The following is a 23,614-nucleotide window of genomic DNA, read 5'->3' as shown; positions in this document are numbered from 1 at the left end:
AATGTTCAACATTCTCATTTGTGAAAAAAAAACAAACAAAACACTTAATGACATATTCTCTAACGAACAAACAATTTAGCAACAATACTTTGTGTGCATCTTCAAATCTCTGCCAGGCCTACAGGTTATTACTGTAATATCACTAATTAACCATATTTATTTATATTTTACAAGTGTACAGTTTCTCTTTTAACTGATATCAAAAAAATTATCTTAGCTTATTTTAAACACTATTTAACAACAGTACAAACAGTTAATACATACCCATGTTTTAATGTCAACTGTCATACCAAACCAGTAAAATCTGGAACACACTGCATTTAGCGTTTTGTGTGTGCCAGTGTGTCCTCCAATTGGAGATGAATGAAACTCATGAAATATCTTCCTGGCATCATCCATGGTTTTTACTACTCTTCTTGTTCCAACAAAGAGTTCTCCATCTGCAGTAAAACAATATATATTTAGAAATTAATTTAACCACATATATGAGTTGTTAGTATTAACAATAAATTACTGACCCTTTTGTTTGAATTTTGAGGCATATCTTCTGAGGTTTTGCCTCTGAGCCTTGTCATATCCTGAAGGGTAGGAGCCCGCAGAAATGAACGCGTAAATCTCTTCCCACTTCTTCTCCATATCTACGAATGTAAGCAAACATTTTCTTATGAGCTTCAATATGTGCAGTTAACAATGCAAATAATTTAACTTATTAAATAACGACATTACCGAAACAGCCTTAAAACACCGAAGCTGCGGACTCAAAAGTGTTGTGCAAATACCACGTGTCCAGTAACTTGACAGCAGACTTCACCGAAGCTGCAAATTCGACAGTTGTGCAGAAAGCAGATAGCGACTTCACTTTAATATTGACAAACAATCACAAAGGCTTAAAAAAAATCAAGTATCAACGTCAATAAAAAGTACTAATGCTTACTACTTACCTATTCTCCTGCAAATATGACAACGGGGTAGCGTAAAATCACAGCCGGATACGCTTAGCTTGCCTTTTTGTGTTGTGCGCATGCGCGCACATGCTCAGGAACAACGGGTAGGACGGTTTGCGGGGTAGGAGAAATTCCCAGAACACCGGCTGAGCTATCCCCAGTATGACCATGGAGGTGACAAGCACGGGCGGCAGGCACAACCCGCTGGCAACTGCCAGCTTTGTTTCAAGAGTTTTTTTGTGGTAAGTGTGATTTCACGGCGTGATCTAACTCTGACCGAGCGGTCAGGTAATCAGTTAAGAACAACAAACTCTGCTGATTTCATGCATACATGTTTGTATATCGTTTTAATTGTGGTTTTTCTGAGTTAACTAGAACTATGAACCCGTTTACAAGGGGATTTAATCTGTGCCAGGATGCATATTTAATTGAAAAAAATAGTTTCTCATAACGTGATCACGCATTGAAAAATCAATAGGATTAGCCCATCCCAGCAATGCCGTGCCCCATGGACCACATGAGGCAAGCATTTGAAGAAATACTTTAGAATTTATTCAAAAGCCGGTGTTTACATGCTTCAGACCATAATAGTGGAAACTGAGACTGATTACTTTAATTCAAAGTGGGTAGAATCAACTCCTGGGTTATTTTATTAGGTCATAAAAAATACTAAATCCACAGAAAGTATGTGCAGCGTTTCACTGGGAGACAGTGTGTATTATTTCTGTGCATTTATTTGTGGAATAACAGCAGAGTTGAGTCAGGTAGCTCTGGACTTGTCTGAGTTTTTCAACCATAACTCATGAATGGGAAAAGCAATCGCAGGCTTTAATGTAGCCCTCATGGTTTAAACTGGCTTAATACATAGTATGAGTACCACACAAACAAATACTACATGGATATGTGGTTGGCCTTTTAATGTCTATATTGAAAGCATTGAGTAACTGAGTAATAACTCACCTTCAGAATGTTCAAAGTGCACTTCTTTCTAGATACCAAGGGAGGCTTCACTACACATGCCCAGAGAATTATTAAACTGGGAGAAGCAGAAAACTTTGCTATGTTGTTTCTGATACGTCTGCTTTTCCCCTCTGCTAACCTGACATACACTGAATGTCATACACTGAGACACCAGGCTATGCAAACAGGTGCTTATTAACAGGTGCTTTTACTGCCAGAAAAACACAGAGTTAAATTAAGACGAACTGTCCCATTATACTGTTTTTTTATTCTCTTAAAGTTAAAGTCGGGTGTTTTAGTATTTTTTTTTTTTTGAAAAACGTGGTGGATATGGGATGGTGTGTGTGAGTGTGTGTGTCTAGGGAAGGCAGACTTTGACGGTCATGCTAATCTGTTTGACATATATATAGGCTTCATTACATAAAGACTATGTGCCATTGTTTGTGTGCATGTGTGTGATTTAAGCCACGTTGATCTGTAAAGTTGATTTTTTTAAACCCAGACATCAGTAAAATATCATAAATACAAAAAGCCGAGAAAACATTTTTTTCCTTTTTATCGTGGGGTATCGTGTGTAGAATTCTGAGGTGGAAAATGAATCGAATACTTCTTTTGGAATAAGGCCGAAATATGGAAAAATGAGGAACAGGTGAAGCGCCATGGATACTTTCTGTCTTTCTATTTCAGCTGGTTAACCCCTTTGCTGCAGCTTGGCCAAAAGCGAAGACTTGAGGAAAATGATATGCATAGCATCCTTAAAGAGGATCAGTCTGAAGCCCTGGGAGAGGAGCTACAGAGGTACTACACTGCTGTGTTGCGTTATTGGATCTCTAACAAAAGTCAAATCTGAGAGACTGAGAAGATGATGGCTCAGACATAGGTCCTTACAATTTTCTATGACCAGTTTGAGAAGAGATTTATTTTTGAGTCAATGAGTAATGTGTTTATGCATACTACCCAAATAACCCATTTCACTACACGTGATTTAGTCCAATATTGCCTTGAATAACATTAAAAAATTCTTCTACCGAGGAAAGTTATGGGTTAAGACCCTATGGATTTGGTGTCACTTCCTTTACATGTAGCTGGATGCTTGGCCTAGCACCAGAGGTTTTTGAGCTCTTGATCACTTTTAGTAGTATTTATGAACTGGTCTTTTAATCAGCCCAGAAGAAGAAGCGTTGTTATCTATTTATGATGCAAAAAAAAGTCCTTTCTGGCCAGTCTACCACAGTACAATAATACCCCAAAATATTTTTCTGGGGTCTGCCATCTATTGATGATATTTCTGTTTGTATTCACCTCTTCAGGGGTTCATTTCCCCTGGTGAATTGTACAAATATGATCTGTAGACAAGCAGGTAGCTGTTGGTGCTTTGCCAGGAGAGACTGCATGCTTGTTCAGTAGCTGTGTGTTTCTTTGAATTGCCAGGGAGTGCTGCCGTAGTGTGAGTCACACCTGATGTGTTATTCTGACAGGTCGATCTACTTATTCCTGTTTGATGTATTAACTCCTTTCACAGCAGGCCAAACCCAACCTTAGGCCTCCCTGAAATATCCCGATGCTCCCAACAGGCATCCTGTCACTAAAATTAACACTAAAGGTTCAACAGAAAGAGCTGTAATAAAGCTCATTACTTTTAAATAATTCAGTTCCATTTTATCACAACAACACCCAACTTAAAGCACCTTGTACTCTAAGGTAAGTCAGTGACCCCCTTTGAGCAAGCAGTCGGTGATGGTAGGAAGTCCACACTTAAATTTTGCTTTTATTTTTAACTTAGTTTTAAATAGTAATTGTTATAAAATTGTTAAAGAAGTAGCTTCTTTTTTGCCACACGTGTAAATGTTCCCAGCTCTCTCAGTCAGAGATGCTAACCAGCTCTCTGTGCCATTCGTTTGATGAAGATGTAAGTGGCAGTGGCACTGGTGGATCATTGAATTGATGTTTGCCACTCTTGTAACAGATGAGTATGTTGCCACTGTGCGGCCGTATGGTTCTCATTTGGAAGGTTTATTTGCTAATGAATTTTTTAAAATGTTGGTGCGACTATATCCTAAATAGTTACATTGCCATTTGTTGTTCTAGATTGGTCTAAAGATCAATGTTGTGTCTAGATTTTTTTGGTTTAGAGTTTTCCTTCTCTCACCCCAACCGGTCGCAGCAGATGGCCGCCCCTCCCTGAGCCTGGTTCTGCCGGAGGTTTCTTCCTGTTAAAAGGGAGTTTTTCCTTCCCACTGTCGCCAAAGTGCTTGCTCATAGGGGGTCATATGATTGTTGGGCTTTTCTCTGTATCTATGAAGCGCCTTGAGGCGACATTTGTTGTGATTTGGCGCTATATAAATAAAATTGAATTGAATTGAATAGATTGACATAAAATGTTGTTTGCTTAACTTCAACTTATAGTGTGTAATTCTGTTTGTACCTTTCACAGTTACCTCATAGGTTAGCCTAATCTAATAATCTCCATGTTTATCTTGCAGATTTTGGGACCGTGAAGTTAGACATGCTACAAAGGAACTCCTGAAGCCAAAACTCACCAGAGTCCTTATAAAGTGCTATGGAAGGTGCTATGCAGTGGCTGGGATATTTGTTTTTTTCCTGGTACGTCGACTGGTCATGTGGAGGTGTCAGATGAGTTATTTGTAATGAAATAATAAGCATGCTAATGTACCCAGAGACCTTTCTTGTAACAAAAATTGGCTCAAATATCTAGCAGCCATTTGAACCCATTTCCTAAAGTCTGGGAAAGGATGAATGTAAGCTTGCATTCATTGTCTTTGTCATAAAGGAGACAATCAAAGTGATCCAGCCACTTCTTCTGGGGAAGATAATCCTTTTCTTTGAGAATGGTGACCCCGATGATCAGAGAAGTCTTGGCATGGCGTATGTTTACGCTGCTGCGATGTCCATCTCCACGCTTGGACTGACTATCCTCCAACATCTCTACTACTATCATGTCCAAAGAACAGGCATGAGGATTAGAGTGGCTATGTGTCACATGATCTACAGGAAGGTCAGTGAAAAATCTGTACAAATGAAGAGTTGTCAGCTTATCTCTGTCAGAAATATGTTCCGATGGTTCCATCTATACGTGTCAGTGTTGTGAATTTTTTTTGTTTGAGCAGTTAAGTAAAATTCCTCTCATCAGGCTCTCAGACTCAGTGCTAAATCCATGGGACAAACAACCACCGGGCAAATAGTGAACCTCCTTTCAAATGATGTTAATCGTTTCGATGAGGTAAGAGAATCATGTACTCAAACACATGATGAGATTATTTAATTGTATTTGATGACATTTTTAAACCAAGTTGTGCCCTTAACTTTAAGACCTTCACATATTTATGTGACACAGATTTGTAAAAAATTGTAAGGTTTGGACAAGTTGTCCAGCATGTTTTCTGCACGTCAACAATCATGCTCTCTATAGATTACACTTAATCTGCACTACCTGTGGGTGGGACCTCTCCAAGCAGTGGGGATCATTGTTTTCCTTTGGTATGAGATCGGTGCCTCGTGCCTGGCAGGTGTAGCAGCCATCGCACTCATGATGCCGATACAAACCTGGTTTGGAAAACTCTTTGGCATCTTCAGGTATGGACGAAGAATACAGAAGCAGGACATTATTGTTTCTGATGATAACGTTCTTTTATTACGCGCATTGTCTGCCTGTTTTTATACAATTTTGATTAGATGTTTCTTTTAGCCTCTAATGGACACAGTGTAAATGGTGCTTATATTTGCAGGAGCAAGACAGCAGTCCTTACTGACAACAGAATCCGTATCATGAATGAAGTGGTGTCTGGTATCAGGATAATCAAGATGTATGCCTGGGAGAAACCGTTCTCAGCTCTGGTGACTGAAGTCAGAAGGTAAGAACTACAGGTTTTATGAAGAATCAGCTAATTTTTTTAGAGGAATTTCTTCTTCTTATAATGTGCTCCCATAATAATAATGAGTATAAACAATGATTCAAAAACTGTCAAAATAAATATTTTAATAAACTGACTCGTCATCCTGCAGTTTTATGATTTGGAACGACCAATATGATTAATGCTTCGACATATCAGAACACGTGGAAATGAAATGAACTGAAAATATAAAAACTCAGACATGTCTTTAGCTGTCTTTTAAAATAGTGAACAGGACCGATAAACTTCAGGGGCATAAAACAAAGATCATACCACAGATCAGGCTTGCTCCATCAGCCCAGGAACTTTTCTCATTTGCCAAACGAATGAGAAATGTAGGGTTCACATAATGTGCGGTTTGTCTGGAGGCAGAGATCCATGTTGAACCACTGTGCTCTTCTGGAACAGCGGAGAACTGGTCCTATACATGTAAAAATCAAAGGAACGCTTTTTGATGAGATTATAGCATCAAGTCAGTTAAACTTATGGGAATAATGCAAACTGCTAAGTACCATTTTGAGCTGCTGCAGTGATATTTCAACAAAATATGTATTTTTCAGCTCTATAGGTTGATAATTTTCATTTCAATGAAACAATCTGACATCCTTTAACTGACTTGATTCCTTACACATTACACAGTCCATAGTGTAGTCCTTCAGTGACAGACTGCTGCATCCTAGATGCATGAAGGAGCGTTTCCGCAGGTCCTTCTTCCCTGCAGCTGTCAGACTTTACAATCAGAACTGCTCCCAACAAACATAGATGTTTACATCAATGCTGTAACTGCAATAAGTTAATTAACCAATTCGCACTACAACCTGGTTTGCCTCTTACCTGTAGTTATTTTTATTTAATTTAATAACTGTACAGTACTCTGTATATAGTAACCACTGTCCTTAATGTAAATATATAAGAAAAATTGTGTATGTTTCTGTTCCGTGTCCTGTGTACTGTTTGTTTGTATATGTGTCTTTTTGGCTGCTGTTACAACCAAATTTCCCCTTGTGGGACAATTAAAGGATTATTCTATTCTATTCTATTCTATTCTATTCTATTCTATTCTAGCATTGATATCCAGCATGATTTTTCCTATATTTGTTTAGTTAGAGTATACAGTTGAAAACATCCTTTGGTGTGCCTAATGTTTTATGTGTGCTTATGAATCTCCTCATCAACAAGAACAAAGAGCTTGAGCATATAAAGTTAGGCATATCTGGGACAATGTAAAGAGATTTCATTAATAGCAGTGATCTGTATTGGATTTTCTTATCTCTGCAGAGCTCATCAATTTCTTTAAATCACTGCAATCACAGTTTTTTCAGATAACCTCTTATGGGAGTACATATTGATTAGCTACAAGAAGAATTAATCAGAATTAACAACAAGGAGAATTCCTTATTGCTTTGATGTACTGCTCTTAGAGAACAGCTTAGATTTGTATTAATTCATTAATCCTCAACTTTCTCAGCATTGATGTCTGGTTAATGATAATCCTTTATGTTTGCTCTGCACTTTATATGTTAACTGTCACTTATTGTTCCCATCAACACCTTCTGAGATTCTTTGAAAGAAACCCACTCAAAATCCGTCCTTGTGACATCAAGCAGTAATCCATTGTAGCCTTCAAAACTTTCCATCCATCTTCAGCTTAAATGTACTTAGAATAACCACAGAGGAAATTTGTCACTACTAGTGACTAGCATCGAATGGGAGGCTCTGCCTTCTTCATTCTGATTTTAAATACTTACCACATGTAAGTCAGAAGTCTCTATTGGGGTGATATGGTATAATGAGGTTTGCTTTACAGGAGCCAGTATTTTAATATTGGCCATGTACAGACAGAGAGTGAGGAAGTCGGTGAAGCTTGAACTTTAGGTGTGGATTATACAACAGCTCAACATTATTTTTCTGTGTGAAAACTTGGGTTGCATTGTAGTCGTGATTAATTCAGGGTTACAGTTTCAGGAAGAAAAATGTTTTTACAGTCAACCTTCAAGTCAGAGCCATCCTTACTTGAAGGCGTACAAAGATCCTGCGTGATGAACCGATGATTTCAAATTTTGATTCATTGCTCTATAATACCTTCTTCCAGTCTTCAGTAGTGCAGTGGCGATGTTTCATGGCCCAGGCAAGCCTCTTTGTCTTTTTCTGACGTCTTAGCGATGGCTTTCTTCCTGCAGGTTGTCCTGTCAAACCTGCATCAAGTCTCTTCACAGTTGAAACTGAGACTTACTATGACCATTATTAAGCTGTGCTTAAAGCTGTTGTCCTGTTAGCCACCGATCACGGAAGCTGTTAACTCTCAGAAACCTTTTTCTCACCACAAACTACTTTTTGCTGTACAGTGCTGTTCAGCTGATGCTCACGAGGGCATGGTACACAAGTGTGTTCCAACACTGCTTTCATGCAGGCAGAGGGGGTTATAAGTAATCCAGAAAAGCTGGAACACCTGTAAGAATTAGTAGCACCAGCTTTTAAGGCCTGATCAACCTCCATTGCTGCACAACAGCTTTAAATTGTTAACCCATTTTGTGTTCCCTGAAAAACACAATGACAACCACCTGTGTGAGAGAAAATAAAAAAAAAAAAACAAGAAGCATCAATGTAAATATATCAAGAATCACATATTATACGTGATAAACCTTGTTAACTCAGTCTTTGTAGGCAAATAAATATAAGACCACAAAATACAAAAAATACACAGAAAATATGTGATAAAGACATGAAAACTGTGGGAAGGAAAAACACAGGAAAGAACCTCTGGGAGAACCAGGTTCAGGGAGGGGCAGCCATCTGGTGCAATTGGTTGGGGGTTAGGGGAGGAAGACAGGATAAAGACATGGTGTGGAAGAGAACCAGAGATTAATAATAACTAATGATTAACTCTAGAGTGGTGTATAAACAGAGGGTGAAAAGAGGTTAGTGAAGAAGAAACACAAGCATCCTTGTGTTTCTTCTTCACTAAGGTTTCAGGGCCAAGGTCACCTGATCCAGCCATAACTATAAACTTTATCAAAAAGGAAAACCTTAATGCTAGTCTTGAAATCCAAACTGGAGGCTGGTTCAACAGAAAAGGGCCCTGAAAGCTGAAGTCACTCTATCTACTACAATAACCAAGGAACCACAAGTAAGCCTGCAGTCTGAGAGCAAAGTGCTCTATTGGGGTGATATTTAAGATAAGATGAGGCCTGATAGTTCAAGGTCTTCTATGTTAGTATGTCTTTGCACTCTTCATGGCCTGATGAAGAAAATAATTATTTAGACATAAGTATTTCAGTTGTAGTCATTTGAGCATTCGTTTTTTTTGACAGTGAACAAAACTCAAAGCAATTGTTCACTTATAGATATTGGTGTGACACTCTAAATAAAGTCTTCTGATTTTACATATTAAGGCTCCCTGTGTTCTTCTTTACTCCTAGGAAAGAAATTCATCAGATATTAAAAAGCTCCTACCTGCGAGGACTCAACATGGCTTCATTCTTTGTCAGCAGCAAGATCACAGTGTTTGTCACCTTCACTGTCTACGCCCTCCTGGGCAACACCATCACTGCCAGCAGTGTGTTTGTCACTGCATCCCTGTATGGTACAATTAAGCTCACAGTGACCCTGTTCTTTCCTCTGGCCATTGAGAAATTGTCAGAGACTGTTGTGAGCATTCGCAGGATTAAGGTAATTCTGTTCTGTCATAAATTGGAATACAAGTAACAAAACCGTAGCTCATATCTGTCATATCTGTTACGGTCTTCCCTGAGCCTGGTTCTGATGGAGGTTTCTTCCTGTTAAAATGGATTTTTTTCCTTCCCACTCTCACCATGTGCTTGCTCATCTGAGTAATCTGATTGTTGGGATTTTCTCTGCATTGTTGTGTTGTCTCTTTAGGTTACAATATAGAGCATGTTGAGGCAACTGTTGTTGTGATTAGAGATGGACCGATCCGATATTACGTATCGGTATCGGTCCGATACTGACCCAAATTACTGGATCGGATATCGGCGAGAAATAACAAATGTAATCAGATCCATTAAATATAAAAAAAAGCACCTCACAAAACTTGCGACATGGCGTAACTCGGCTCATAACCATAGCATGTCACAGCAGTATGCATCACGTGATAGAGCAGCTGTGTGTATTTGTAGCCTTGCTACCAAACCAGCATTTCATCTCCGCTGAAGTTTTCCCAGAGAGAAGTAAAGCAAGTGTGTAAGTTCATCTCTGAATGTAAAGCATTCCCACGTTAAGCTTAACAACAGATATATGGAGCGACTGCCTCTCTCTCTCTCTCTCTCTCTCCTGCTGCTACTTCAATCGTGAAACTGCTTAATGATCAGCTGATCGGCTTTTCTGTCGCGAGTCAGTCTCTCTTCTTAGTTTTTGGCCCACTTCTCACCAGAAAGAGGAAACCAGCGGCTGAACAACAGCAGCACGTTTAACCTTGATAAGCTGTTGTTAGAATTTATTTAATATTACTTTCTACACCAGGATTGTTTTCTACGCAGCTGACGGCTGGTAACTTGCAGGGGTGGATCTAGCAAAGTTTAGCCAGGGGGGCCGATAGGGCATGAACAGGAAAAAGGGGGCACAAAGACATACTTTTCTTTCTTATTCTCATTTAAAATGTCTAGCTTTTAATAAATAATTATCTGACTCTTACACCCAAAGTTTTAATCTGATGTAAAATATATAGAAGTCCATTACTGTATATAGTAACTGTTAAGTCTAATATACCCTAGTAAGTTATACTACTTTTTCCTTTGGGAAAGTACCATCTGTGCAGTCTGCAATTCTGTAGAAGAAAGATGTTGAATCTATTTAATTATTCTTGAAAAATAATTTATTTCTGTGCATTTTCCCCCTGCATCAAATTAAATTTGATTACATCAATTAAGCATCATGAGGAGGAGGGTGGTTGCCTATTTTTTTTTGCTGGGAGTTTGCAACCCTATTAGTTAGGTTGCTTAATATTTCTGCTAAGTACTCTTTAAAATACCAGAATAGGGAGGATGGAGTAGGTTTAAGTTTATTAGATTGATCCGTGTTGCTGAACTATGAAATATTTTGGGCGCAGTGTATTTTTTACATACAGGTATAACAGAATAGCTTTAGTGTTGTTATTTATTTAAACTTGAGTATAAACTTATACAAAATGCAGCAAGATATTTAAAAAACTTTTATTGATTAAAAAACACACTATATCGGATTCATATCGGTATCGGCAGATATCCAAATTTATGATATCGGTATCGGTATTGGACATAAAAAAGTGGTATTGTGCCATCTCTAGTTGTGATGCTTGTTTGGTGCTGTTTAACTAAAACAGAATTGAAATTCATGATGTTTTCCATCATGGAGAATCCATCTATCAGCTAGATCCTAAAGTGATGTCCAGATTGATTGCAGATATTGTAACTGTCCTGCAAACAAATGGATAAAAGATTGGTGGTAACATCAGAACTCTTTTTAATCTTAAATGTAGTTGTTTCTAAATTTGTAGATAGGTAAAGCAAGAGAACTGTGCTTATTTAGTTTATGTTTCAAAGCATGTGTGTCCATTAAATATCTTTCAAGAATTTTCTCGTCCTGGAAGAGCTTGAAAGAAAAAATCTCGCACTGCCTTTGGAGGGAAAAATGGAGAACGCTATTGAAATTGAGGCACTGACCTGCTACTGGGATAAGGTAAATGTTAAAGTTTAAAACTCATATTGATAATGAGTCATCTTGCATAATTTTAAATTCAATTTGTACATTAATTAATACATTCTTCTTTTTTTTGTTTTTAGAGTTTGGATGCACCATCTCTGCACAATGTTTCCATCACAGCAGAGTCACACCAGCTTCTCACTGTGATCGGACCAGTGGGGGCCGGAAAGGTCCGCAACTGACTTAGCCTTTAGGTTAGAACATTGAGTATCAAAATTGTGTTTTCAGGGTCACATGTTCATAACATCTGTGTTTTCTTCAGTCATCTCTGCTCAGTGCCATCCTGGGAGAGCTGCCTTATGACACAGGCACATTAAAGGTCAGAGGTCAAATAAGCTATGCAGCCCAGCAACCTTGGGTGTTCCCTGGAACCATCCGCAGCAACATCCTGTTCGGGAAACAACTGAATCCTAAAAAGTATGAGAGGGTCCTCAGAGCCTGTGCTCTGAAGAAGGTGAGATATAACGCTGCAAGTTAACCAGTTCATGTTAGGCCAGCAGCTCAAGTCGAACCGCTCTTTACCCTCTGGTGTAAAATCTGGTGGGTTCCTACTAGGGCTGGGTATCGTCACTGATTTCTAGAATCGATTCAATTCCGATTCACAGGGTCCCGAATCGATTCGATCCACGATTCGATTTAATTCGATTCGATTCACTTTGATTTGAATCTGGGAAATTTTGACAGTCAGAAATATTATAATTCAGATCAGTACATTTACATATTTTTGTATCTATAAAAAGGAAGCTGACACACCAAGACTTTATCAAAGGTGTGAGCATCACAGCAGAGGCCTTTGTGTCAAAGTAGCTGAAGTTAAAACACAGAAAAACATGAAGGTGATTTTCCTGTTCTGGGATTTTATAAAATTTTTCTGCAGTAGATCAAAAACGAAAGAAAACCATTAATCAACACATGAACATTACCTCTGAAGTTACAGCGGTTTTATTAGAGACAAGGCTGAGCGTTTTGCATTTTGCATAATTTTAAAAAGTTTAAATTTGTTCAGTATTGAACGGCAGAAATTAGGTTTTATTTTCGGAAGTATATAAAACGAAAAAAAAAAAAACGTCGGCCGACAGCGCTGTAAACAACGGTAGACTTGTGCGTAACAAGCAAGTGAATAATGCAGAAAACAGTACAGAGAGAGAGAGGGAGAGAGAGCGCGCAAGAGAGCGAGCATGCGAGAGAGAGCTGTGCATCGTGGTCGAAGCAAAACAATAAAAGTCAGAGTGAATTCATGACTTTGTTTATGTGAAGCCTAGTTTGGATCTTCTTTTGCTGCTGGTTCGGTCAATATTGTTTGGAGAGACATCAAACTAACAGCTTTAGAATCAGCGCATAAAGGGCGTGAACACAAAGCGCGGACCGCCGACAGATCAGAATCAGTGAGCTGTCGGCTTTCAGCCCCGACTGTGAGAAAGGCGACATCTCACTGATTCTGATCCGCGGTTGGGCTGTGTGTTTAAGTCTTTGTGCAGAATCCGTGTTCCTGCTCTCATTTACTGTCTTAGCTGTTTGGTGGTTGTTGAAATTTTGTGAGATTTCACCTGAGATTCTGGCATTTCGGGCAAAATAAATTTATATTAAAAAATCGATTCAGGATTTTAATGAATCGATTTTACGTTATCCAAGCCAGAATCGATTTTAATCGATAAATCGATTATAAAAACCCACCCCTAGTTCCTACCTATAGAAAATGCTGATTAGCTCCAGCAATATGATCAGATGACCTTGATAAAAGCCAGCAGCCTTCAAAAGTCAATTATAATCATATTGATTGATATTGATTAATTGCATTGTTTGCTATAGTTTAGGAGCAAATTCTGAAATTTGACTTTGGGACGTCACATCTTTTCTTGAAAGTAAAGCAGAATTAGTTGCGCTTTTCTTTTGTGTCTCATTTGAAGTACAGTTGTGGTCAGAAGTTTGCATGCACTCATCCCAGGCATGAATGTCATGGTTATGTCACGGTCTGGCCGGGAGACCGTGGGAAGGTGGGGAAACAGGACCCAAACGCCAGACTCTTCCATGCAACAGTGTTTATTTATAGAGTGGTGAAGTAAGCAACAATAAATTCCCCAGTGTCCCAGACTCCCGTGTTGTTTCTTCTTCCCAGAAAAGCCCCAGTGTAGTGCTCTCTGCTCCAGTGTCCCTGCACTCCCCGTGCTCACTGCTCCTTTTCGTCCCACATTCCTCCTGAGGGAAAACAATAGAGGCAGCCGTTACACACTTTATCCCAGCAGGCTCACGTTCACGTTCACGCTCACGCTCACACTCACACTCACACTCACACTCACAGACTATGCTAGAAGACTGCCGTGAAGTCAAACGCAATAATCCAGCGTCGGTGGAAGCTCCATCGCTCATCTAAATAGCTTCCCCGACAAGCCCAGATGAGGAGCAGGTGTGTGGCAAGGACTTCGGGTGTGGCCAGTCCTCAAGCCAGGCCACGCCCCCAGGGCTGAAGGTGCACAGAAGAAAGGCAACACACACACACATACCTGCCTACATACAGATGCGCACAGAGGCAGTGCAGACAACACACCAAATAATAATAATAATGACAATAATAATAATAATCATAGTCCCCACGGACCCCGAGTCCCCAGAGCCGGGTCCATGACAGGTTATTTAACTGTTCTTTTTCTATAGTGGAATGATTGTACAGCACACATCTTCAATAACTTTAAAACAAGTTTAAGCCTTTATTTGGGATTTTTTCTAATCTATGGGTCAAAAATATACAAACAACCTCAAATACATACTCACCAATTTATTGGTGAGTATGTATTTGTTCATTTAGCTGTATTTAGTTCAATATCACTTTGCAAGTTGCTCATCAAACAGACACTTTTGGAGGCCATCAATGATCTTCTGGTGGATTCTGTCTGGATATTTTGACCACTCTTCTTGGCAGAATTTGTAGAGTTTGTTTGAATTGGTTAGTTTCCTGGTATGGAGCTGGCCATCCTGGGAGAGCTGCGTTGAAAGCCTCACCTTTGTTCCTCTAAACATATTGTGGTCTAACAGCTCAGTCTTTCTCTTGTCTGACCATAAAACATTTTATCAGAAGGTATTTGTTTGTCCATGTGGGGAACAGCAAATTTCACTCAAGCTTGAAGGTGTTGACTTTGGAGCAGGGCCTTTTTTCTGTACAATCGTTTCACTCTGGAAAAAGAACAGTTGAAATAAATCATTAAAAACTCAAAATTATCATGACATTCATGCCCTTGATGATTGTAGGCAAGTTATGCCTCCATTGTTTCAAATTCAGGACCTGCAGCTGTTCCCAGATGGAGATCTGACACTGATCGGGGACAGAGGGGCCACACTCAGTGGGGGACAGAAAGCTCGTGTCAACCTGGCGAGGTACATGGACATCATGTAGTAAGAACGCTACCTAGAAGAAAACTTACATGTATTGTATCACCCTGACACATTCAAATGTTTGTCTGAGGAACCTAAACTAGAGGCAACAAGTAGCTAGATGTTGGGGTGCATGCATTTTTACCCTGCGTGCATGCAGGGTAAAAATACATGCACCCCAACATCTAGCTACTGTAACTATAGCAAATGTAACAGCACAAGTGTGTGCATACACTTGTGCTGTTACATTTGCTATAGTTTATGTGAAAGTTCAGTCTTTTTCCTGACGAATAAGATTCCCCCACTGTGTGTCCTTGTTTTCAGGGCTGTATATCAGGATGCAGACATCTACCTTCTGGATGACCCTTTAAGTGCTGTGGATGCAGAAGTTGGAAAACATCTTTTTGAGCAGTGAGTAATAAAGAGTTCAGTGCTAATTATCTGTATACCCTGATTAATAATGGTGTCGAGAATCGTGCTTATGCTCGACAGTACACACTGCATGATTGAAGTTCATGTGAATTGTTTTAATTCCATTCAGTTCAGTTTTATTTATATGGAACTATTTCAAAGCAACAGTCACAAACATGCAGAAACCCCCTCTTATTTATCAAAATCAGGTGTATCTGTGGCCTGCTGAAGAACAAGTGTCGTATCCTCATCACACACCAGCTCCAGCATCTGAGGACGGCTGACCAGATCCTGGTCCTCAAGAAGGTTTGTTCCCCTTTATGCTGGTTTAAGTAGGCAGGGGATAAATATGTTTGCATTCACCAGTTATAGTTTGTTACTCTGAGGTGTGTAATCTCTGAGACTGAGCTCCAGCACACGTTGATCTCCAGTCCTCAGGTGAGATTTCCGTTTCCAAATTGTTATTAATTTTTTAACTTACAACACAAAGTCTCTGGACCAGATGTGTTAATACAAAACTACTCAGTTACAGAAGTTAAGGAAACATATTCATTCAGATGAAAAATCTAATTCAGTTTGTCAAAAAAAAAAGCTTCCGCTGGATGAAAGAGATCCAGCATTATGCAGAGTGATGTCGGGAGGTGGTTAGGTTAGCTTAGGTGACGAGCTGAAAAGTGTCAGGGATAAACAAGCAACGCGGCTTTGTGTACAGTTCCAATTAAATCTCCTTGATCCCCCTTTTAATGTGTTCCCCTTTACTCACAGGTTCTACATTTTGTAGAAGGAGCTTCACAACTGATTTTTAATGGTGGTTTTCCAATTTTCCAAATTCATAGAAATGATTTGCTCCGAAGGAAAGCGTTCCTTCAGATGAGCCTTTTTGGCTTTTTTGTTATTAAGTACTGACAAACACATTGTTGCTTATTTTCATTATTTGTTTCTCCAGGGTCATGTCATGGTCCAGGGAACCTACAGTGAGCTGCAGACCTCTGGCCTGGATATTGTGTCCCTGCTGAGAAGTGATGCGGAGGCACATTCAGTTGGGTCATGTTCGGTCGACCCAGAGAAATCGTCTTTACTCAGCCAGTGGACGATTTGCTCACATGGGTCACACTGTTCTTCCAGCAGCCTCCTGCTACCAGACAGCAGCTGCACTGATCAGCTTCATGTAGGTATATTTCCAAAAGATTAGATTAAGAGTCCCCACATAAATGGCAGCATTTTGTAGTCACTGAATTACAAGGATGGACAGAAGTAGAAATGAATAGTTTGGGTTAAAATAGACCTGCAAGTCTATTATCACTAAACTTATCTTATTGTTTTGCAGGTTGAAGTTGCTCAAACTATTACAGAAGAAACTCGAGCTGAAGGAAATGTTAGCGGCCATGTTTACCTTAAGTACTTCACAGCAGGCTGTAACACTTTGGTGTTAATGGTCATAATACTGCTCAGCATAATAGCTGAGGTAAGCCCTGACCCTTCAAAACCCTTCCTGCACTCTTTCTGTCTCCAGGTGTTACCTGTCTGTATTAACTGTTATCAGTATTAAATCCCTCACTGTACAATCATGTGGAAATGTCACAGTGACTCTAACCTGACTTAACCTTCCCACCCTCCCACACATTTCATGCAACTTGGTTTCCTCATGCTCAAGAGTGTTTCAAAAATTGATCTAAAGAGAGGTCCGTTTCAACAGGTTGCGTATATCCTGCAGGACTGGTGGCTGGTATATTGGTAAGAACTTTACCAATGTGGATATTTTTAACGGCAAATACAGTATGCAATAGGCAATAGCTTAACTTTATACTGTTCATTTGACAGTTTTTTAAATGAAATTAGATCAGTTATCATTTCCTGTGTACCTGATTGAATTGTCTTGTCATCTGACAGGGCAGGGGAGGAGTTTTCTAACAGCACAGCCACTGCTGTTAGCGTGGACAGTGGAATGGATGTTACTAGTTCATTTCGAAAGTTTGATCTCAATTTTTACCTCGGTATTTATTCAGGTAAGCCTATAGTTATAGTGATACCTATAGTTCTTGTTAGAGTCTTCAGGTCTAATATCTAATATAGTCCTGCTGTGTTTACTTTTAGGTTTGACAGCAGCAGCTGTGGTCTTTGGTTTTGCCAGGAGTTTGGTGATATTTCACGGGCTGGTGAGATCAGCTCAGACTCTGCACAACAGCATGTTTAGTGCTGTGCTCCACACCCCGGTTAGCTTCTTTGATGTCAACCCCATAGGTGAGGCCTACACACAATTTATTTTAAATTTAAGAAAAAGCGTTGAATTACATCAGGGGTATATCCTGTCTTATGCCTTTGACCGATTGGGAGTTTTGGCTATAGTTTTACAAAAAACCTAGTCAATTTCTACCAGGAAGAGAACTGGAGACAAAACACATCCCTGACATATTCTAGTGTTGTCTGAGAACCAGTCTGTCTTTGAGTTCTCCAAGATGACATTGGCCTTAAACCTCTTAAAAAAAGGTCTATTAAGTTCAGTTCAATCCAGTTTTATTCATATAGTGCCAAGTTAGAACAGCCACATAAAGGTGCTTTGGGAGGGAAACTCTCTTTTAACAGGAAGAGATTCCTGGTAAAACCAGGCTCAGGGAGGAATGGGGATTTTCCTCCCCGCTTTCACCGAGGTGCTTGTCATAAGGCAACGTTTCAATGAATGGTGAAAGCACTGATTTGTATGGTGTAAAGCTTCATGTTCAGAACATAGACAGCATAAAGATGGACGTAGTGATATCACCCACTGATTTTGGATTGTCCAGGTAGCTTCAATGTTAGCGTCTTGCTAGCATTATCCCATTAGAGCATACAGTACACACTAAGAAAAAGGACAAAAATTACACTTGCCTACAACCTTAACATGATAATGGTGCTGGGTGCAGGGCTGACATATCTCTGCTTTTACTGATTTATAGTCTTCTCTTTATATAATGTTTCTGTTCCTTTTCCCTTGTTTCAGGTCGAATACTCAACAGGTTTTCCAAAGATGTCAGCCAAATGGACTCCACGCTACCTATCACTTTTGTGGACTTCTATCAAGTGAAGACTACTATACGTGCTATATACACACTATACTTCGGATTCACTTAAAAGGATCCTTCAGTAATTTGAGTATTTCTGATTATGCGATGTTATTTTAGTTGTTTTTACAGAATGCTGGCGTTATCGCGGTGGCAGCCTCAGTCATCCCTCTCATCCTCATCGCTGTTGTTCCTCTCCTAATAATCTTTCTGTACTTGAGAAGCTTTTACCTCCGTACCTCACGTGATGTCAAACGTCTTGAGTCAACAAGTGCGCTTATTTTTATTACGATACTATCATAAACTCATAATTTTTAAACTGTAGGTTCAATGACGCTGGCTGTTTAACAGTTTCTCACAGCTAATCTTTGCTTTTCCTACAGCGCGGAGTCCAGTCTTCTCCCACCTGTCCTTGTCTCTTCAGGGTCTTTCCACCATCAGAGCCCTCAAGGCTGAGGAGAGGTTAAAGAAGGCATTTGATGCCCATCAGGACCTGCATTCAGGTTTACTCTTTATGAACTCTTTATGGATGGTTGAAACTGAGATTTTCTGGCTGATTTTCAAGGAATTTCAAGCGATAAAGAAAACTACTCCTCATAGTTCCAAGTAGAACTGGAATTCTGGATAATTTGCTCCCAGTCTGTCAATGAATACCTTCTGGGAGCATATTTGTAAAGGCAGTTTCCCTCTTAAGAAAGCTTATCACAGGTCAATTCAAAGTTGATCATTTGCTCAACTATCTCTCCTAAGAGGCCTTGGGAAGATAAGCTATGCGTCATCATGAAATGTCTTTTAAAGTGAACCTGCTCAAAAGATTAACCTGGTCATCTTCTTTATAATGAAATTCATTTTTTTCGTCTCGTTGCAGAGGCGTGGTTTTTGTTCCTGATGACCTCCCGCTGGTTTGCACTACGCCTTGACAGCATTTGCTCCATATTCATCACTCTCACAGCATTCGGCTGCATCTTACTCAGACATGGTGAGGAACTAAAGCACCATGCAGACAAACTGTCTCACAACAGGTGCCTTATATTGTAAGGTAAAGAGTCTGTAACAATACAAAGAAAACCCCAACCATCAGAGGACCCTCTTAGAGCAAGCACTTGGCTACGGTGGGAAGGAAAAACTCCTTAATTTATTTTATTACAGCGATTATGTATGCTGTTGGTATTAAAGGTACTGTACAATGTTTTGAATATCAATCTATCATACTCTAATTTGTTCATGCAAATGGAGAGTCCTCTTCACACACTAAGGTTAGTTATGGAGTTCCACAGGGTTCAGTGCTAGGACCAATTCTGTTTACATTATACATGCTTCCCTTAGGCAGTATCATCAGAAGACATAGCATACATTTTCACTTCTATGCAGATGACACCCAGCTCTATAGATCTATTAAGCCAGATAACACACTCCAATTTGTTAAAATACAGGAATGTCTTAAAGACATAAAGACTTGGATAACGTCTACTTTTCTGCTTCTAAATTCAGATAAAACTGAGGTTATTGTACTCACCTATAGAAATCTAACCCTAACCCTCCAGTAACACTGTGAGGAATCTTGGAGTCATTTTTGACCAGGATATATCATTCAGTGCATATATGGTAAACAAATATGTAGGACTTGATGATGCTGAAAAACTTACTTCTAGGCTGGACTATAATTCCTTATTATCAGGATGTCCTAAAAACGTCCTAAAAAGCCTTGAGATGATCCACAATGCAGCAAAGATACTGACAGGGACTAGACAAAGAGAGCACATTTCACCGACACTGGTTTCTCTTCATTGCCTCCCTCTTAAATCCGGAATCGAATTTAACATACAAGGTCTGGAATAATCAGGCCCCATCTCATCTTAAAGACCTAATAGTACCCTATCAACCCATTAGAGCACTTCGCTCTCAGACTGCAAGCTTGTTTGTGGTTCCTAGGGTATTTAAAAGTAGAATGGGGGGCCGAGCCTTCAGTATTCAGGCCCCTCTTTTGTGGAACCAGCTCCAAGTTTGGATTCAGGAGACAGACAAACTCTACTTTTAAGACTTTTTTTATAAAGCATATATTTAGGGATGGATGAGTTGACCCTGAATTTTCCCTTAGTCATGTTGCAATAGCTCTAGGCTGCTGGGGGCTTCCCATGATGAGTCTTTTTCTTCACTCTTTATGTGCGTATGCACCACTCAGCATTTATTCATTAGTTATCGTTCATCTCTGGCTCTGTTCCAGGGTGTGTCTTTGTCCCGTCTTACTCCCTTCACCCACAGTCAATCATGGCAGATGGCTGCCTCTTCCTGACCTGGTTTTGCCAGAGGTTTCTTCCTATAAAAACAGAGTTTTTCCTTCTCACTGTCGCCAAAGGATTTGCTCGTAGGGGGTCACATGATCGTTGGGGTTTTCCTCTGTATTATTGTAGGGTCTTTACCTTACAATATAAAGTGCTTTGAGGCAATTGTTGCTGTGATTTGGTGCTATATAAATCAAATTGATGTGAATTGAATTGAATCTGTGCAACAGGTCAAGAATATATAATGTAGGTTAATAAGATTTGCCATAAATGGACGTTTATTAAAACCTTTACTTAAACTATAAGAAAGAAAGGAAAGGAAAACCAAACAGTTCCACAACTTTTAAGTCAACCAACCCCTTAGTGGGCTTAGGGTATTTAGCAAACTAAACACAATTAAATGTTTAATTTAACTGTATTTAGTTTGCTAAATACCCTAACCACACACACTGAGTTAATGCAGAACAAAGTCCTGAAGTAGCCTCTGATTTCTGATCATGTTTTGGATCCATTAGGTCTGGAGGCTGGAGAGGTGGGCCTTGTGCTGACCTATGCTGTAACACTGATAGGAAACTTCCAGTGGACAGTGAGACAAAGTGCAGAGGTGGAGAACATGGTAAGAACTGAGTGATGACATTTTGTATTTCCAGTTTTTTTGAATGAATGATGTTGATGAAAAAAGTGTTGGTGGGTGAAGATAAATGTACTTAATGGACAGTTACATGGAGCAATGTTTCCATTTCCCTTAATCCTCTCAAATTTTGATCATACCTCATTTGTACAAAAACTTTGGACACTTGACTTCTGCACTTACATTAAAGTATGCTCTACAAATTATAAAGCCCTTTGTAGAAAAGTTGGAATTTTCGGTTTTGGGGTTTAAAAAAATATAAAAACATCCCGATGCCTATGAATGAACGTTAACATAGGCTACAAAAACCATAATTGAAAAAGACCTCTTGGCTTTTCAGATGACATCAGTGGAGAGGGTGGTGGAGTACACTGAGCTAAAGAGTGAAGCACCCTTAGAAACTCCGCAGCGTCCTCCCCCTGATTGGCCGAGCCAAGGAATGATAACCTTTGATCGAGTGAACTTCTTCTACAGCAAGGATGGACCATCGGTCCTCAAAGACATCAACGCCACGTTTCAACCCAAAGAGAAGGTAACATCTGTTTGTGGAGAACAGCTGGTTGGGTCTGGGTGATGATCAGCTGTTGATGTTTTGTGTGTCCTCTGGGTCAGGTCGGTATTGTGGGTAGAACAGGAGCGGGGAAAAGCTCTCTGGTCTCGGCTCTGTTCCGCCTGGCAGAGCCCCAGGGGAAGATCTACATCGACGGTGTTGTGACCTCTGAGATCGGCCTACATGACCTGCGCCAGAAGATGTCCATCATTCCTCAGGTACAACATCAGATGACACCTCAACTGCCTGAAGAAAAACGTAGTTACAATCTCACTGTTACAATAATGCTATCCATTCTGTTATTCTTCTATTAATTAAAACTGCTATATCATTTATTTTCAGTAAATTAAACTCAAAACACAGATTTTTAAAGTCATACGATACTGCGTGTCTTGTGTTTCCAAATCCATGTCCAGCTTTGGTACATAGCATTAATGCCGTAGCAGAGTCTACTGATTTTTCTCCCTGACTTCTCTCCCCTCTGCTCCCCCAGGACCCAGTTCTCTTTACTGACAGTGTGAGGAAGAACATGGACCCTTTCAACCAGCACACTGATGAAGACCTGTGGAAAGCTCTGGAAGAGGCTAGTATTTAATCAGCATACCCAGATTTGTCGTTACTGCCCACAGACCAGCTACAGGTTTCTCCTCTCCATGTTCACTGCAGGTACAGATGAAGTCTGTGGTGGAGGAGCTGCCTGGGAAGCTGGAGGCTGTCCTGGCTGAGTCAGGCTCCAACTTCAGTGTAGGCCAGAGGCAGCTGCTGTGCCTGGCCAGAGCAGTCCTGAGGAAGAACCGCATTCTCATCATCGACGAAGCCACGGCCAACGTTGACCCAAGGTCCTCCAGATACAATACCAGTACAGAGAGCTCCTAGACATCCAGTAGCTTTCTCAACACACTTTTCCCACATGGTTCTCCAAGTGTTTTTCTTGTTGTTACTGCAGGACAGATGAGCTGATCCAGAAAACCATTCGGGAAAAGTTCAGAGACTGCACTGTGCTCACCATCGCTCATCGCCTCAACACCATCATAGACAGCGACCGTATACTGGTGACTCAGCTATTCCGACTGTAGCTTTTTAAATAAATTCACACTGTTAGAGTACACAGATACGCAAAAATTGTTCCTGTGTTAACTGTTACACCACCGCATGTTTTCTGTTGGCCTAAGGTGCTGGACAGTGGCACCATCCAGGAGCTGGACTGTCCTTTCACTCTGCTGCAAAACAAGGAGGGTGCTCTCTACAAGATGGTGCAAGAGATGGGCCAGGCTGAGGCAGCGGCTCTGCTGGAGTCAGCAGGAAGATGAGGTGAAAAAAAGTCCCCTTAAACATGGCTGAAAAATCTGCATCCACACTGTTTTCATGCTTTCCAGCTTATGACAGCAGCCTGAGCAAAATAATTTAGACTTTTCTGTGGCTGCTGCAACTTTAAACCAGGTGAGGTCTACTTCCAACAAGTCTCTCTCACACCCAAACAGACAGAAGTTAAACTGTGACGTGGAGTGAAACACTGGAATCAGCTGAACTCTTGCAGCAACCTCTGAGCACCGCGAGCTCCTCCTGCCTCCAACTGTGTGCAACGACTGGGGCATTTGATGTTCTTATGCTTTCTTATTTGATCTGTGTCTGTTTTTAAGTTATGTTGAAATCATAAATTATGGTTACATTGTCACATGTGAACAAGCTACTCTGTAAGATCTGTAAGCTTCAGAATTTGACCTTGAATTCCCAAACCGTTATACTTTTTGTACACGGATTTTCATAAAGTTCATGTAATTTGTAACAGTCCTTGTCTTCTTGACTTGACCAAAGATTTGATTT

At 40.1% G+C, this 23,614-nt stretch overlaps 1 protein-coding gene across 3 annotated transcripts; it reads left to right on the top strand.

Moving 5' to 3' along the window:
* The first annotated feature begins 1,086 nt into the window (after positions 1 to 1,086).
* Positions 1,087 to 23,588, top strand: LOC146491967 (ATP-binding cassette sub-family C member 4-like). Of its 3 annotated transcripts, none has more exons than XM_085150432.1 (31): positions 1,087 to 1,186; positions 2,592 to 2,702; positions 4,388 to 4,508; positions 4,696 to 4,920; positions 5,056 to 5,145; positions 5,335 to 5,498; positions 5,651 to 5,776; positions 9,235 to 9,484; positions 11,381 to 11,488; positions 11,593 to 11,682; positions 11,775 to 11,966; positions 14,787 to 14,881; positions 15,203 to 15,289; positions 15,499 to 15,595; positions 16,236 to 16,457; positions 16,617 to 16,754; positions 16,986 to 17,023; positions 17,180 to 17,295; positions 17,384 to 17,530; positions 18,267 to 18,346; positions 18,448 to 18,598; positions 18,711 to 18,830; positions 19,196 to 19,306; positions 21,125 to 21,225; positions 21,581 to 21,772; positions 21,853 to 22,008; positions 22,284 to 22,373; positions 22,457 to 22,629; positions 22,737 to 22,842; positions 22,963 to 23,101; positions 23,272 to 23,588. In XM_085150432.1, the coding sequence occupies exons 1-30, from the start codon at positions 1,107 to 1,109 to the stop codon at positions 23,098 to 23,100; spliced, it is 3,915 nt and encodes a 1,304-aa protein (XP_085006558.1). In that variant the 5' UTR covers positions 1,087 to 1,106; the 3' UTR covers position 23,101; positions 23,272 to 23,588. The 3 variants fall into 3 exon arrangements, with proteins under 3 accessions (XP_085006558.1, XP_085006557.1, XP_085006559.1); XM_085150431.1 differs by having other exon boundaries at positions 23,236 to 23,588; XM_085150433.1 differs by lacking the exon at positions 2,592 to 2,702 and having other exon boundaries at positions 22,963 to 23,581.
* The last annotated feature ends 26 nt before the right edge of the window (positions 23,589 to 23,614 follow it).

Source organism: Neolamprologus multifasciatus, chromosome 23, assembly GCF_963576455.1.
Source record: "Neolamprologus multifasciatus chromosome 23, fNeoMul1.2, whole genome shotgun sequence".
Taxonomy (NCBI): Eukaryota; Metazoa; Chordata; class Actinopteri; order Cichliformes; family Cichlidae; genus Neolamprologus; species Neolamprologus multifasciatus.
Note: the sequence above shows the minus strand (reverse complement) of the source record. Positions and strands in the feature narration are given on the sequence as shown.